This window comes from Indicator indicator, chromosome 21 (genome assembly GCF_027791375.1).
Source record: "Indicator indicator isolate 239-I01 chromosome 21, UM_Iind_1.1, whole genome shotgun sequence".
NCBI lineage: Eukaryota > Metazoa > Chordata > Aves > Piciformes > Indicatoridae > Indicator > Indicator indicator.
Window position 1 is genome coordinate 8,417,237 of NC_072030.1, and position 16,690 is coordinate 8,433,926.

Below are 16,690 nucleotides of genomic sequence, written 5' to 3' on the forward strand. Positions count from 1 at the left end.
ATTTCCAAAGTCCTTTTTCATCTGTTCGTATGATATGTCTATCAAGTGGAGATTCAGTGCAAGGTGGGGGAAGAAACCTATAAGGCTACACTGATAATTAACTGCATAAACTAATGGCCTGATTACATGTTTAAAAAATAAATACATTGTAAGAGATTAAAACAAGGGGATTATATTACGTTGAAATGGGGATTAAAAGTTTTTCCCAAAGGCTTTAAATGCGTATTCCAAAGACTTGTTTATGAGCATAATTTGACTGATGAAAAGTATTTCTTTTAGAGATAGTAGACTAAATAATCACATAATTAAACCATGTGCAGTACTAATAAGCTTGATGATAGTACATTTCAGATATGTGAGAGGCTCTTTCTACAGATTTATATATTTTGTTAGAGGTTTGGGTTTGGTGAGGTTTTTCTGCTGTGTTTTGATTTTGTTTGGTTTTGGGTTTGTGGCAGTTTTTTGTTTGGTTGGGTTTTTTGTTTGGTGGGTTTTGTTTTGGTTTTTTTGGTGGTGGTTTTGGTTGTTTGTTGTGGTTTATTCTCCTCAGTAAACTCTATAAAATCCCAAGACTGACTTAGCAGGATTATGTTCTGAGATCACTCTGCAGTGGTTTCACTGAGCTATTAAGTGGGAGAGATAAATTGAAACCATTGAGAAAAAGGAAGTAAATGAACTTCAATGTTAGTGGAACTGAGGCATGTTAAGAGTGAAATTGTGTAACATTTTCATTATAACTGTACCTAGAAGACCTGGAGTAGATTAGGCCACCTTCTGCCAGATGGTGTACAATCACACAGTAAATACCTTCATCAAAAGCTTATGCTCCAAGGGAAATAAGATACCACTCATTACTTGAGTTATTCTTCAGGAACAGAAACTTTGTCTCCCTGCCCCCATGCTCCACAGTAACATTCTCTCCAGAATATCATTTGAGATGTGTCCTCCTCATGTGAGAAGTGCTTGCCACCAAATAGGAGAAGGGGAAAATTCAGAAGGTAACTTAAAAATATGATTTTAAAAAAAAGAAAAAGGAAGAAAAAACAAGGGAGAGGCAGGCAAACAGGGGAGCCAAGCAACAGCGGCATAAAATTGTTGAGAATACATTCTTAATTCCTATGGCATGTTATTACATAAAGCAATCAAGACTTTCCTAAGACATAGAAAGGAACTTTCTTCAGGTTTCTTACCAAGTAGGATCCTAATACTGAACCCATGGAGTCCCACTAATTTGAAAAAGACTATTCGTGAAATTTGGAGCAGATCCTGATGAGAAAGGGAGGAGCAGGTCAGCAGGAAGGAAAACTATTTTTTTTCATGAAACATTAATGGATTTCTGGGACATTGCTTAAAATCTTTTTCCCTCAGTTTAAAAAAAAAAAAACAAACTTCCCAAATAAAGCTTAAAGTGTAAACAAGCTGATATGTAGCTAGTGTGTAAAGCCTATAGAAGTTCTATTTTAAGCATACATTCTAATGCCCTGGTGGAGTTATTAGAAATTGATTGTCAACACAGTAATGTTATTCATCATGTGAAAGGGTGTGACAATCTACCCTCCATGGAAATTTCTGCTCTGGTGCTTTTACACAGGTCATGTAGTCAAGTATTCAAACAGTATTTTTAAAAAGACTGGAAATTCTGCTCAAAGATACTTGGCTAACTTGCATAGAAGGCCAAATTTTGCTTTGAGTTGATTGTATTTTCCATTTCTGTAAAGCTTCCAAGCTCATTTAGCAATGTGAGCGTGTATCAAAGAGGTAACATCTGTGTAGACTCCCTGCACTTTGCAATGTTCATTTCTTTAAACTTTGTATGCCAGCTCAGGAGCAGTAATATCAAGTGACTTCAAAGAACCACTTCTTCCAACAATCCACAAGGGCTTGCATTTCAATTTGGTAACCAGCATAGCTCACCAGACCTGTTATTTTATTTCAAGGGTTGTGCTGCTCTTTTTACATATTGAGCTACGGTCCCAGCTCAGTGCAAATGAAAGGGGGGCAGAGGGAGTGGAAAAGCCAAAAGTAGAGTATAATCTCTCCAGACACAGGCACACAGACTGTTTTTAAAGTAAACCTGGAAAATATTTCATGTAAGCAGTCAATAGTAAAGCTCACTGACATGTTTTTCATCTTTTATACCGACTTAATTTCTTCTCTCCTTCAACTACATCTTCTTTGAAACCAAGTTTCTTTGGAAAAGGATCTGTCACTGTAAATCAACCAGACTTAGATTTGGCTGGCTACATGCTGCGTTGGAATAAATAGCATTAATTAATAGGTCATTCATCTTGCTTGTCAGTTTTGTTCGTTAATGTATTTGCCTCCCCTCTTCCCATTTAAGGCATCAAATGATATCCCTACAAAGTGCTTATTCAAACTGGCAGATCTCTGTGTAAAGGACTAGAAATATATTGAATTTGACACAACCTTCATTCTGATGATATTGGTTGATAGTGGGCTTCTGAAACAAGGTCAAGGATATTTGACTCATTTTGGGTTTAATATGGGTAACTGTAATTGATGTCAATGAAGCTTCAGCTGCAGCCTTAGTCTTTGCTTGGAAAGCTTTTCTTCAGGCTGTGAGTCGGAGGATATTTACAGTCTGAACTAAGCTTTTGCTAACATGCTAGTCAGCACAAGACAGTGCCCTTTGATGAAAAAAATCAGTTCCACCTATCCACTCATGTTCAGTTTCTCATTTTTACCACCCCACCTTGTCATTGGCAGAAGCGTTTGTGTGACTATATTGAGCCACATCAGGGACACACCTAAATTAAAGCCCATCAGTTTTTTGATCTGGTTCATTACCTGGTCCCATGAACTCTTGTTTTGGCATAAAAGAAAGTGCTGTGTAGGGTCAGCAAAAATGCAGCCGGGGCAGCAAACAGACAGGACTTGTGTAGTAGTACCTGGTAATGTTTAAAGGGTGCCTGAAACTTAAGTCTCATTCTACTCTGATTGTCTCCCTGACAAAACTCTGTTTGAGTTCTGTGGGTATTGTGTCTGGGAAAGGCCTGGCTGCCTCAGTCCTTGATGGTTCCTTTGAGAAGCAGATAGAGTGTTTGATAGAGAAGGCAATGTGGTACTGTACACGAATTTATCTTAAATAGTTCATAATGCTCTTAGGTTTTTATTTAATTCATGTTTGTATCTGATTGTCTACTTTTAGGACAAGAGAAAGATTAGACTGGCCTTGACTCTGGAAATTAGAATTGAGTAGTATTAAAAAAAAAAAAAAAAAGGCAGGTATTGACTGGAGATTTCACCTTTTCTTGGTGGTTCCAGAAAGCAGATTTCTGTCATGTTGGCTTGTGTTTTTTATTGCTGCTTGCTTTCTTCCATTCTCTCAGAATGGAGATACAATGCTGCCCTTCTACTTGTGATTCTGAATCAGCTTTCTTAACCCTTGGCAACATGCCTGGCAAAACCCCAGAGCCAAATTTTCTGGCATAGGCAAGCATTCTGTGGCTTGTCTCTGTTGAAGTGAGGATATACAAGTTCAGAAGAGACAGGAAACAAGAAATACCTGGTCCAATGCAGTGTTTTTCTCTTGTATACTAGTGTTTTAATAATGGTTTGGGAAAGAGATTTGTGAAGATGTTTGAATTCACTGTGTGCGGGAATGAAATCTGAGCCCGTTGTGGTTGCATTTTTAACAATTTAAATATCAAATAAATATACCAAATTTGACCCACAGAATGGAAGAGCACATTCAGATATGTGCTTGTGCTAAGTTACCCAAAACCCTGAGAGTACAGTGCCACCTGCAGTGTTTCCACCCCTCTCCTCACAGGACAGGGGCCAGCAACTCGATAGTGTCATAATCTAATCCTTCATTTCTGGGGTACCAAGAGACCAAGTGCTGTGTGGTGTTCTACAAGTGTAGATCTAGAGCAAAAGCGATTTTGTCCTGGTTTTAAGCTTTTCCCTAGCTGAGGACATGTAAGCAGACTTTGCTTTCCAACTTTGAATTTCCTGGCTTCCTTCATGTCAAGCCTCACAAAATACCTGGTGCCTATATCAATAGTATGATGATATACACCCTGTTGCAGTTTATTTCTGTAATGTGCTTACTTTTTATTTGTTTGGTGTGGCTAATGAGAGAACTTACGTAAAACAATTTCAGGTTTATTGCTTACATCAGTCACTGGAGAAGCTATCAAGATACTTGCATCACCCACCCATTACACCTGCACTGGTTAATATAATGTGGGGCAAAATGCAACTCCACAATCCCCTAATTTATTCTTCAGCTCTACTTCCATATAAATGCTTCTAATTGCAGAGCAGAGTGAAATTCCGTACTCGACATGTGCCAACACTCCTAAATGCCACTGCACTAGCCCTGCAGTTACTATATCAGAGGAACACACACTTGTACCTGAGGGAGCCCCTTGTACCATCAGAAAGTGAGGGACAGTGCTGTCATGAGACAGACTGCAGAGTTCTGCCTTGGTGTCTCTCTCCCCTTGTTTTGCAAGGGAGTGAATGACACCACAAGGTAATGCAACACAATCCTAGACCTAACGTGTGTGTGTACATATATATGCGCACATACATACATATATATATTCGATCACATTCAATTACGAACACTTATTAAGAGTTTTATTAGTTCTAAAAATAGGTTCTTAAATATTTTCCAAGGTTGACTAAAATATGAAAAACTATTACATAATCAGTGTTTAAAATAAACTAGTTTGTTGTAACTGAGACCCATCCAGTGGAATAATATTTATCAAGAATGACAGCATACAGGGAATTGTATAGCCCCCACAAATCCACAGACAGCATTTCTCTGATTGCTTTCAAACTGACTAGCTGCAGTCTCATCTTTTCTCCAACAAAATTCCTACCAGCAAGAACGCTATGAAAGAGGCAACCTGGTCTTCATGTGAGGAAGTTGTGGGCATTTTATGGAAAATAAAACCTGGTCTGTTAGTGTTCCCCCCCCTTTTTTTTTTTTTTAACTTTCTTATTGTTAAATGAAAACTCTCATAAATAGCCTTAAATAATAATCTCAAGTTTTAAAAGGTTCACATGGTCAGTCAGATCTGACTCAACATTCTCTGGTCTCACTGCTTAAGCTGTTTCTGCCATTATTCTGGAATACAAGAATCCCTAATGTCTGTTACCGTAAGAGCAGATTGTACAATTTCAGTATGAGTTAAGCGGCAAAGCAAGATTTGGCAGTTAAGTGAAATGCATGTTACAGCTGATGCTGTTTGGGTTTTTTATTGGACTAACTGAAAGATTAAGCTGTAGTGCAGGTAGAGCTTGAGTCATGCTTTTATCACTGTATCTCTTGGCCTGATATGAACTATGTTATTAAAAATGGTAGCTCAAGCTGATTCCATACTTCATCTACAACCAAGCTCAGCCAATATCAGGTAGCCTAGTGAAAAACATGTAGTCGAAGGCTTTGTACATCAGGCACTGCTAATTACTTCCAATGACTGTCAAATGAACAGTGACAGTACTCGATTTTAATATACCTTTAAACAAAGCACTCATCTATGCATAAGAAAAAGCACTACACTGAGCAGAGTTACTACACCACATTAATCTGTATTTTGATTTAGCTTGTTCTTAAAAAAAAAAAAAAAAGTAATTTATAACCTCCTCCTGTTGCCAAAAGGACCTGCACCACCTCCCTACCTTCCACAAGCTTTGCAGCCTGGGACAGCCCAGTGCCAGTTTCAGTAGCATCGACACCTCTTTTCCTCGATAGTGTTTAAATCAGCAGCAGCTTTTAGTCCTAGTGACTTCCAGAAAAAGAGCCGGGTGTATTGCTAAAGGACAGCCCCTGCGACCCACCCTCTGACTTTGCCATGCTGAGCACCTGGGGAGATAACGGACTGACCCTACGGAGCATGCGTCCTGGAGGTCTATTGGCAGAGGTCGGTGTAGCAGGGGTTCGACGGGGTACCGGAGGAAGTGCAAAGTGGCAAGAGCCAGCGAGAAAACTTTCAGGCAGGCGCCAGGATTTAAAGGAGCGAGCAATCCCAGACATGAGTGAGACAAACACGCTGTGGGTTTCTCTTCCTCACATAAAAGTACCGGCGAGCTAGTCTTAACGCTGCCCGCGGATGACTAGTTAGAACAAGTTTAAACTCCAGAGCTAAAATTAAAACGTTTCCCCCCGGTGTGCCTGCCTCCTGGAGCGGCAGTTTTCACGCCCACCTCACACCTGCCCCTGATTCTCCACCACCCTTAGCCTCGCTCTGCCCGCCCGCCTCCCGCCGAGCCCCGCACCGGCCGCGACCCTGTGCCGCGCTGCCCGGAGGGCGATGGACAGCGGGCAGGGCCCGCACCGTTTCTCTGGGAACCGGGCCGGAGCCCGCCCTCCATCCCCGGGAGCTGCGGGACCCGACGCGCGGGGGGCGGGTGCTAGACGAGGGACTCGCAGACGGGCACCGAGTCCGAGTCCTGGCTATGCATGGAGCTCAGCCCTGTGTCCGAGTCCTCGTCGTTGTCGGCGCGGTCCTTGCGGAGCGCCCGCGCCTCCTCCAGCCACCCACCTGTGTTGCCCCCCGCCACCGGCCGTCCCCCGCCCGCCGCCCCGCGCGGCTCCGACGGCGCCTCCGCCACGTCCAGCGTGCCCAGCGTCTCCAGCAGGCGCTGCAGCTCTCGCTCCTTGTCCTCCCACGCCCGCTGCGTGTAGTCCAGATCGGTTTTGACGGTCTCCAGGTCCGTGCTCAGCTTGAGGCCGATGTAGAGGCTGGTGCTCAGCTGGGTCTTCACCCGTTCGTGCTCCAGGTGTAGCTCGCCCTCCCCGCCGCCGCTCAGCTCCGTTGTGTCGCGGTCCGCCTCGGCTAGTCCGGGCCCCACCGCCAGCTCCAGCTCCTCCCGCCGCCGCTTCATCCAGCGCTCGTTGAGCTCCTCCTGGATCTCGGCGGCCAGGTGCTCCAGCAGCTCCTCCTGCTGCGCCCGCTGCTCCTGCAGCTGCAGCACCTCCTCGTACTTCCTGGCATAGTCGTCCTCGGATCGGCTGGCGGCGGGCTGAGCTGCTCCGCCCGGCTCCCGGGCCGGCTCCGGCTCCCCGCCGACGGACCCCACCAGGTAGGTGTCCTGTACGTAATTGACGCCGTGCCGCCTCATGCGGTCCAAGTGGATCCTGGCCTCGTAGCGGTCGATCTCCCGGTCCAGCTCGTGGAGCCGCTGGATCTGCTGTCTGATGGTGTGGTCTTGTGAGAGGACCAGGTGCACCAGCGTCTCCATCCTCTCCGCTGACGAGGTCTCCCGGGCCAGCGGCTGCTGCCGCCTCTTGTTGATCTTGGCCAGCTTGCGGAAGGCTTTCCTCACCACCCGCCGCTGCCGCTCCTGTGTGAGCGCCAGGCTGGCACGGGCCGCCCCCAGGCCGTGGCCGGGGCGCTCCTTGCTCAGCACCACCCGCGCCTCGGCGCTCCGCGGCCCCGCGTTGGGCAGCGAAGCCTCGCTCCGCACAAGCACGAAGCGCACGTTCTCCTGCTCGTCCCCCCACGCCACCCAGAGCCGCAGGATCTTCGTCTTGTTGGGCAGGATCCGCTCGAAGCCGCGCCACTTCTCCACGATGCAGTAGGAATGCGGTGGCCCCGACAGCATCCCGCCGCCAGGCTCGGGCAGCGCCAGCCGCTGCCGCTGGTGGTGGCTGTCCTCCAGCAGCACCCGCACCACGTCCGAGCAGGTGGTCCGCCGGGAGAGCCCAGAGATCAGTTTTTCTTCCTGGCAGATCCACACCGAGATCTTGCGCTCCTCGGGCTCCATCGGTCTGGGCAACGGGCGAGCAGCCGGGACGGCCGGCTCAGGGCTGGCCGGGCAGCCGGTCCATGGGGACCGCTCAGAGGAGGCACGATGCCGCTCGCCCGCTCGGCTTCAGCATGGCCGGAATGCCTGCCCGCCTGCGGCACCCCGCCCGTAAGCTCCGCTTGGCCGCTCCACCCCTTCCTGCCCGGTGCGGCGGTCCGCCGGCAGGGGCCCGGCCCGGTGGGGAGTTGAGCCCGAAGCGGCTCCCGCCCGCCGCCGCCCGCGCTCTGACGGGTCCCGCCGCCGCCGCCGCCGGGTTTTCCTCCACCACCACGTGGGCGCCCCCCGCGGCTCACGCCCCGGCGGCCCCGGGCAGCACCGCCCCGGCTCTCCGCGCCGAAACTTCAAGGCAGGTCAGTGTCGTCTCTGAGTCTTCCTACCTGCCCAGCCTCTGCCGCGAATGACAGGCGTCGAGGGATCTTCTAAACTGCCGAGGGACAAGAGCGAATCCTGGAGCTTCAAAGTGAGAGCAAGAACTAGGGAGGAATTTCCAGTTTTAGTAAATCATCCACCTCTAATTAGGAAATTCGTGTTTATAAAGCACTTCACAGATGAAATATGCAAAGGACGGGAATGTCTAAGCGTTATTAAAATACTTGCTGAGCCAGATTTTAATGGAAGCTTGCTGTGTACTTTGATGAGAACAGGATCGGTCTCCGAGTGTGGATTAAAATGAGGAGATGTAAAAAGTGGCAATAAAACACAGGGTTGTGGCGGTGATTGTCGTGGTGCAATTGCATCGTGGGCGTTCACAAACCTACACTGTTCTGTGTGGCTAAAAAGTATTATAATGGGTAAACTCTAAAACCTGAAGGCTGATCTGTACCTTCCTTGTAGAGCCTGTGCAGAGAGGATTTTTTGTGTGAATACAGTTCACGTCCCAGGCAGCAGAACAGAACGGGGTTATGGTATTGTAGCCTAATTACTGCTATTCTGCTATTTGAAATAGCGATGTTGGGGCACACAAAACATCAGTTTAACAATTCTGCAGCCCAATGTTCTCTTTTCCCCCAAAGTATACAGGCTCTGCATGGGCAGCTGCTGTGCTAGCTTCTGTATTTGCCTGGAAGGACCAGTCCCGGGGAAGATCTCCTGCCCTCTGCTCTGTCTGCTTAAGGCAGCTAATTACCATGGTGGTTTGTGCCGTGCAGCCTCCAGTACCGCGAGGAAGTGGGCTGAGGGACCACCAAATGCCAGCATTCCTGTAACTGTAACAGATCACGTGCCTGTGGCTAACATCCCTTTCCTGTACTATCACAGGTTGAAAATTCCAAACCGAGATGACCACTGCATGTTGCAATAAGGACAAGCAAGATAGGGATGTTGGCAACTGGCTGGATTTTGCTTCCTGACCCCAGTCACCTTACCTTACAGTTGCCTTTTCCTACTTGGTGGGTAAGGTCTGTCATGGCTCAAGTAGCGTTGCTCTTATGATGTGTCAGAGTGTGAGATAGCTATGCTTGCTTTGTACAGAGAGAAGTGTTTGCTGATGGAAAGTTATTCTTGAGGTGTGCAGTCTTTTTCTTCATTATGTTGATTATTCCTAAAAGCGTTGTCCACTCCAGGGCAGAAGAAGGTGGACTGGCAGTCCCATAAGAGAACAAAATGGCCTTGACAAAGGGGGTCATAAGGACTATGGACAAACCCAACAGCTCACAGTGATCCAAAATGATAGGGTGTGAAATGGGAGTGTACAATTAAGCTTTGCCTTTGAAATACCCAAGGCAAAAAAAAAATACTTGAGAGTAGAAAAAGAAAATTTTATTGCTCTCATCAGAGTGGTAGAAAAATGGAAAGAAAGGCCATCTCTTGTTGTCTTCTGCAGAATCAGGTGCAGGTGAGAAATTGTCTTTTAGTGGTGGTTTCTTGTCTTTTCCCTTTAGTTTTGATGTCTGTACCTACTTTGTTCTGGTAAAGAACAATACAGGAAGAGCAGGGTGTGATGTGAAGAAACACTATATGCTCCCCACAGGTCAAGCTGCTCCAACTTGTCCAACTGCCTGTATCTATCCAGCATCCAAGCTGGCTTTGTGCAATGAAATTGGAGGGTGATTATTCCATCTTTCCTTGACCACATCTCTGTGTACAGAAAACTGGCTCTGCCTCCCTGGTGCATCCCCCAAGGCAGCATTGCCAGAGACAGAATGCAGATGTTGGCAGTTTGGTTGGAGGCAGTAAGATTAGGTAAACACTTTGGTAGGATAAGCCTATCAGATGAGTAGATATATAATCTGTGATTAAAAAGCTGGTATTAGAAATGTACATTGTTAGATTTCAAGTTTAGCCCTTGGTAATTTTGTTTCAGGCGGTCTGCGGACTCAAGAAAACGCCACCAAAGCTTTGAAACTTTGAGAGCTTAAGCACATAAGCACTTAGCTGAAGCAAAGTTTAGGCCCTACCATGCTGAATCCCAAAAGACAACCGAATGCAGACAACCCCTTGTGTCTCCTCCAAGGATCTCAAAGCATCCTACAGAGGAAGGTAGAAATAGAAATGCCATGGCATAAAGGAATTACGTGCCTCACCTAAGGTTATATAGCAAGGCAGTAGCAATGTCATGAAGCAAATCAGATCTCTTCACTCTGGTGCCATTAGTCACTGAACTTGACTATCCAGTACTCTGCCTCCATCCTCTCCTTCTTTTAATTATTCTATGAGAAAGGGAGATGAGGAAGTATGCATTAGCTAGACAGCTACAGATGGTGATAAAATGGAAGTACAAACTCCACAGACTATATTCTCTATCTCTGGTGAGGCAGTAGGAGGTAATGGCATTACAAGCTACTTCAGGCATCTCCTGCCTGGTGAAGGCAAATCTTCAGCCGATTGTACCTGCAGACCTACAAGCCTCTGCAGTGACGTACAGAAAGGCTGTGTCATTAAAATATCAAAAAGAGGGAAGGACAGTTATTCCTCTCTTCACTCCTTTCCCCACACAGCAGTGATATGTGAGGTCTTTTATAATTTCTAAAACAAACATATTTAAAGCCTAAAATGTAATAAATATGATCTTCTGTAAAGCAGAGGCTGTCAGCGGGCTCTGCTGTGAAGCACAAACTTCTTGGACAGGATGCTATCCAGAACATCATTGCATAGCATACTTCCTTTGGTTTGTTTTATCAGTTGCAGAAATTCAAAGTTGATGATTCTTTTAACACCTGCCTAACCCTGAAAAGGAGATTTGAGCTTAATATTTTAGGCTGTATTGAAAAGTACAGGCCCAGGTATAAATAGCTTTGTTTTTACTCACTGTAGAAGAATTATAAGGCTGAGTAATGGGAACCTACCTGTATTGTGGTGTTTTGCAGGAAGTTCTTTTTCTTGCTTTTTATTAAGGTATGAAAGTAAATTACCAAGTCTTTTGTGAAAGTAAATTACTAAGTCTTTTGTGATAGGAACAGCATTTCCCTTTATAGGGCTGGATAGTAAGGTGTCTGTTTCTTTTTTTAATTTACTTTTTTTTTTTTTTTAGCTGATCTACCAGAAGGAAAATACAGCCCTGATGTTTGTACTAAATAAAATGATTCAAGACTTTATCTTGAGTACTTTGAATATAAATTAAATAAATAAACCCCCCCAATATTTCCTGCTTCCATAATTCATATAGCAGGAAAGTGGAAGAAGTCTTACAAAACTCGGAAACAGTTAATTTCTTCCAAAAGCATTTAAATGGAGAAAGTATAGGGATGCAGTATTCAGGTTATTTTTCTCTTTTTCCACAATGAAGTTGCTTTTACTTCTTAGATCACTCTCAGGACAATCCACTTATTTTTCCTGAGGTTACAGTTCAAAAGAATACAGTCTAAGAGAGATGAGTAAAGGCAGGCTGCAACTAGTAATCTGTTGAGCCATCATTGTCTGGAGAAGTTATTTTTTGTTGTGATGCTGAACAGCTGTGCTGCTTTCCTGGTTTCTTTTCTTACGTTCCTGTTAATCTTATTTTGTGAAGTTTAATTGTTGGTCCCTAATACCTATTTCATTCTAACGTGTTGCCTCAAACATTGATGAAGTCCCAGGACATCATTTAACTCAATATTAGACTTTTGCAATGCTTGCTTACCTTTACAGACACATGAGTAGTGGAAGGGGCTAATTGAGCTTACAAATCATTCTCTCCCAGATGCATTTTTCTTTTGTACCTAGTTTTTCTTGAAAGTAAAAGCTGAATAACCAAATTATGTTGTGACTAACCAAATCATCTCTAGTTAGCATGCACAGAATAAAGTGCTTGAAAAACTACCTCTCTATTATCAGGAGCATTCAGACTTCAGTCAAAACTGTTTGTAGACTTAGACTTTAATTTGAAAGAAAGTCATTCGGTTTGCATCTGAACAGCTTTAGACATAAGTTAAAGCTTCTTGCTTTGAGGTTTTCTGTTGAAGCCACTGAAGGAACTGGCACTTCTGATAAAGTGCTTGTAAGAAGGGTAATGAACTCCTGATCTGCTTCCTTTAACATCAGTTTCTTGAACGTGATGTGTGCTATCTGGCTTCTGAATGCCCCTATGCAGCCAGTACAGTTGACATACACAATCTGGAGTAATTACTTGCTTTGCATTGCTGGTGATAGTTATATGCTTGTGTGATCCATTTAGGAAGATAGTGGTGTGGCTGTCTGAGTTATAGCTACTGATACTGGGTTACATTGCTTTGATGACTTTATCTTTTTTAATGTGTACACACCCAAACTACAAATGGGTATGTCAGGAGGAAACTGTCTTTCAGCGAAATCAGTGGGGGTTGCATGGGTAAATCCCTCAAAAAGGCAGGTATGTCTATAAACCACCATTAAAGAAAATTATGATGATGTGTATTCATGTTACAGTCCAGCCTGGAAGTCTGTGTGGTAGATGTGACGTAAATACCTGGGAAGAGACTATCCCTGCCGTGAAGGTTTAACCAATGTCATACAGCAGGTTAAAGCACAGTACTGAGAATATCAGTTTCCAACTTGTCTTTGAACAGAGTCCTTGACAACTTGGGTTTGTTTGTTTATGTGCGTGCAACTCTTAGGATGGAAAAGAATCCCTCTCCCTTTACACGTTATGTTTTGGGTTTTCTTTTCTTAATGAGTGTTACTATGTATTCAGAATTGTATGTGTTCTGCATTAATGAAGAACAGAAACAATTGAACAGAAGAGGTTTTTTGATTTTTTTTTTTCCTTATAACATGCATAATCGACGAAGCTTTGATTCTAAGTGTAGTTGCACTAGTATGCTTTGGGGAAAAGTAGGAAGAACGATCAGACTCATGATGGCTGTAACCTTCTTTTTCCAAATATGTTAAATGTATTTGAAAATGGTTTCTTTTTCATCTTAGTCTCAGCTTGAACACTCAGTCTTCATTGATCAAAAAAGGAGTCAAGGATTAGGTATAGTGACAATGCCTTCCCTCAGCAAATGTCATCAGTGCAAATATGACAGTTTTAATTGTTTAGCACTTGTAGCTTCTTTGCTCTTAAACTAAGCAGTTCTCTTATTCCTTGAGAAAATGTCTGATGTTCTCACAGTGACTGTTGATTTTTTAACTGTTAAGCACAAACCAGATACACTATGTTGTTCATTATCTTGCTGAGATTTATTGGGGAGGCTTTTGACTACTTTAGGGCCAAAATATCCTTGCTGATTTTGTTTTCCTCTAATAACTTGTGAATATCTATTAGAATATATCTTCTGTGCAAGTGAGCATTGTGGGCTCAGTAATACGGATGCTAGACAGTTTCCCATACTGACCTCTTTTTTAGGTACAGAAGGAACTTCTAAAGGCTTTCTGGCCCTAATGGTAGCGATGGTTAGTGACGAGTTATCCTGTTATTTTTTTCAGTACATGCCAGGTAGCAAAGCTGCTCTTTGTCTGCTGGGATCAATGGCAAAACTCTTGACAGGTTTCACTGGGAGCTAGCCATAGAGTGGTAACAGTTGGAAGCATTACTTAGGCACGAAGCAAACATCTGTTTTCATGCTGGCAATGTGTCTAACATAATTCCTCAACATAACTGCCATGAAGAAAGAGGCCCCAGATCAGCCTTGGCATTGCATTTTGGCAAGCATGTCCAATTCACATGTGCTCACAGGTACATTGCATATGATACACTTCTGTAAGGTAATTCTTATGGGTACAAAGAGAAGGTTTGAATTTAATTATGTATTATCTGAGCAGCAGAACAGTTAGTGACGTACATTCCTGTCTGTGACTACGAAGTATGTATTCTCATTCTGCCACCCTACCTTCACTCAGAAGTGTGTAAGATTCAGAAGGTTTGTGTGCAAACACAGGCATTGTCTATATATTCTGTATGAATCCATTTTGTGGTTAGATTTAGTGACATCCTTTTCTCCAGTGAAATACAGTGCAGGGAGCTTTCTCTAAGTGTCACAAACCACCTTGAATTGAGAGATAATAAAATCAGGATGTATTTGCAGTAAGATATTTTGGCAAATTAGAGTGAGGATAAAGGAATTCTTAGTGTTGGAATGAAACAAACTTTCGGTATTTCCAGTATTACCATGAAACTATTTGATTTTGAAGTCTGTCCTGTGAATGTACTTAACAGGCAATTCATTTTACCTGTTCTACTTGTAGGTTCAGTAGTTGATTTCAGCTTTTATAGCACAGACATATTCAGAAAAGGGTTTAAAGAAGTAGCTATGAATCTATATGTAAAAAGTGGTGTTTACTTTTCAAGTATAATGAAATCCTTACTGAATTAAGACTCTGAGATTATTATATTCTTCAACCTCATTCTGTCTAGCTATTGTCTTTCTAACCCTTTGCAGAAAACATTCCAACTTGTATATTATTACCTGAAGATGTTTTACTTTTGACCTATTTCTAAACATTTTTCTTTTGTATTCTTTGTAGATCGTATTAGCCTAACTTGAACCAAGTCTTTGTGAGTCGTTAGAGTGAGTAAATAAAATTCATAGATGAATAAATAATGATGCTTTGCAAGTTATTTCAACAAAAAATAATGCAAAAGGATTTAAGGAGAATAGGAAGATGGATATAGACTGTGCATATTCATGTGGCCCCTGATCCCACTTTGACATAACAGTGGCAGTTGAATTAGGTCCAGAGGCCAGAAGTCTCTTTAGAAAGCAAGTTGATATCAATGATGCTGTTCTTTCCCTTGAGCAGAACCCTTCCTGGATGAGTTCCATGGACAGAAAATTAAATGAGATGCAGCTTAAGCTGGTGGGAAAAAATGGAGTGCAATATGCAATGTGAGAAAGAAACTTAGATTAAAGTAATGTGGAAAAAGCCCTGAGTTGGATGCATGCAGCAGGGAAATAGAGTGTGTTATTCTTGAAAACATGGCTTTCCTCAAAGTCCTGAGAAGATGGTGTGATCTAAGGAAATGTTCAGCTTTCCTCAGGATGGCCCAGCACAGGACTGAAATAAAACACTGTAGGAGAGACACACCTGAATTGTTTAGCACTTGTTACATTGCTGTAAAAACAATGTTTGTGCTTTGTCCTGTTCTCAGCTTAATAAGCCAACGTGATCCCTAGCTAAGCCATACATATTAAATTGTAATGAAAGCAAAGGAGAAATGACAGCAAGTACAGTACAAGCTAAATAAGAGAAGTAAAATTCAGGGGATGTCAAGTAAATCAGTCGTATCTGGCGTTTTCCAGAGTTTTGTTTTAAAGGAAGTGACAGCAATGTTGATAAGAACAAGAATTGACACAGTAGTGTAAAATACAGTGAATGATCCTGGCAGAAATGGGGACAGTATCTAGAGCTTGTGTCTGTGTAGCAGCAACCAAGTTTTTAGAAGGCCTAAATTCTCTCAAAACAATGCAGGTATTTCATGGACCAAGTGAAAAGACTGATTATTAATGTGCCTGCCCTTCTGTATAATGCTGTGCTTTTCACACAACAGATTTTTCAGGTTAGCTTGCAAATTGACAACTGTATTAAAAGTGAGATTGTATCTGCCTCATTTACTTGTCACTCGGGAGAGAATGATACTCCATCCATCATCAGCTCCTTGTGCTGCAGTGGGCTGCTGCATTGTAATTCTTTTGTTATTGTCAAGAGCCTCCAGTCTTATCCTTTACTTTATAAACAGTTCTCATGGAGTCTCATGGGGCTTCTGGGTATAGGTTCTGCTGGCAGCTGAGTACTCTGGATGCCTTGCATGCATTTCTACTGAGTGCTTGTAAAGTCACTTGTCAAAAGCTGACTGTTCAGTGGGAAAAATAACACCAGCAAGACATTTACAGTGTTTCCTGTTGACTGGCCATTAGTGACTGAAGAGTCATGATTTTGTCATGATTTTACTATTTACCAACTGGAAGAGCTGCTGTTCTAATGGAGTATGTATATATTACATCTAGTGAGGAGTGAGTGCTTGAAACATGTATAACTAATCAGTACATAAAATAGTAAAGTTAATTTGGGTGGATTTTATATGCAAAAACAAATGCATCTGTTCCTTCTACAAGGAATATTCATAATAAATCAGATTTTTAGTAGCTTTAAGTCAATTAACTTCTTAAAGCTATGATGACTTACATCAGCTTAGGATTTGTTCCAGACACATTTTTTAAGCTGTATCTTCTTGTAATTCACAGCAACCTTTGAATCCTATGTACTTCATTTTAGCAAGGAAACCTAACTTGATTTCGTTTATCATGATAAAATACACTTTTAACTCTAAAACCATTAGTGGTAGAAGGTACTGTATAAACTGATGCTGTTTGAACTGATAAAAATTTAACTACAGATTTTAAATCCCACATTGTTACGACAAGTCCTCTATTATTTTCAGTCTTTTATTCCTCCATTTCTTTTCTATCCTGCTTGTACCAGCATCAGTCATTGGTTTTGGCAGTGTTTCTTAACACAGATAAGAAGAAGGAAAGCCAACCTTTGAGTATGAAAAGTTAAGAGTCTTTTC

At 43.0% G+C, this 16,690-nt stretch overlaps 1 protein-coding gene across 1 annotated transcript; it reads right to left on the bottom strand.

The window, feature by feature from the left end:
• Window positions 1–6,390: 6,390 nt before the first annotated feature.
• RASSF10 (Ras association domain family member 10) lies at window positions 6,391–7,746 on the bottom strand. The gene has a single exon (XM_054390632.1). It carries the CDS (start codon window positions 7,744–7,746, stop codon window positions 6,391–6,393), a length of 1,356 nt encoding a protein of 451 aa, XP_054246607.1.
• Window positions 7,747–16,690: the final 8,944 nt, after the last annotated feature.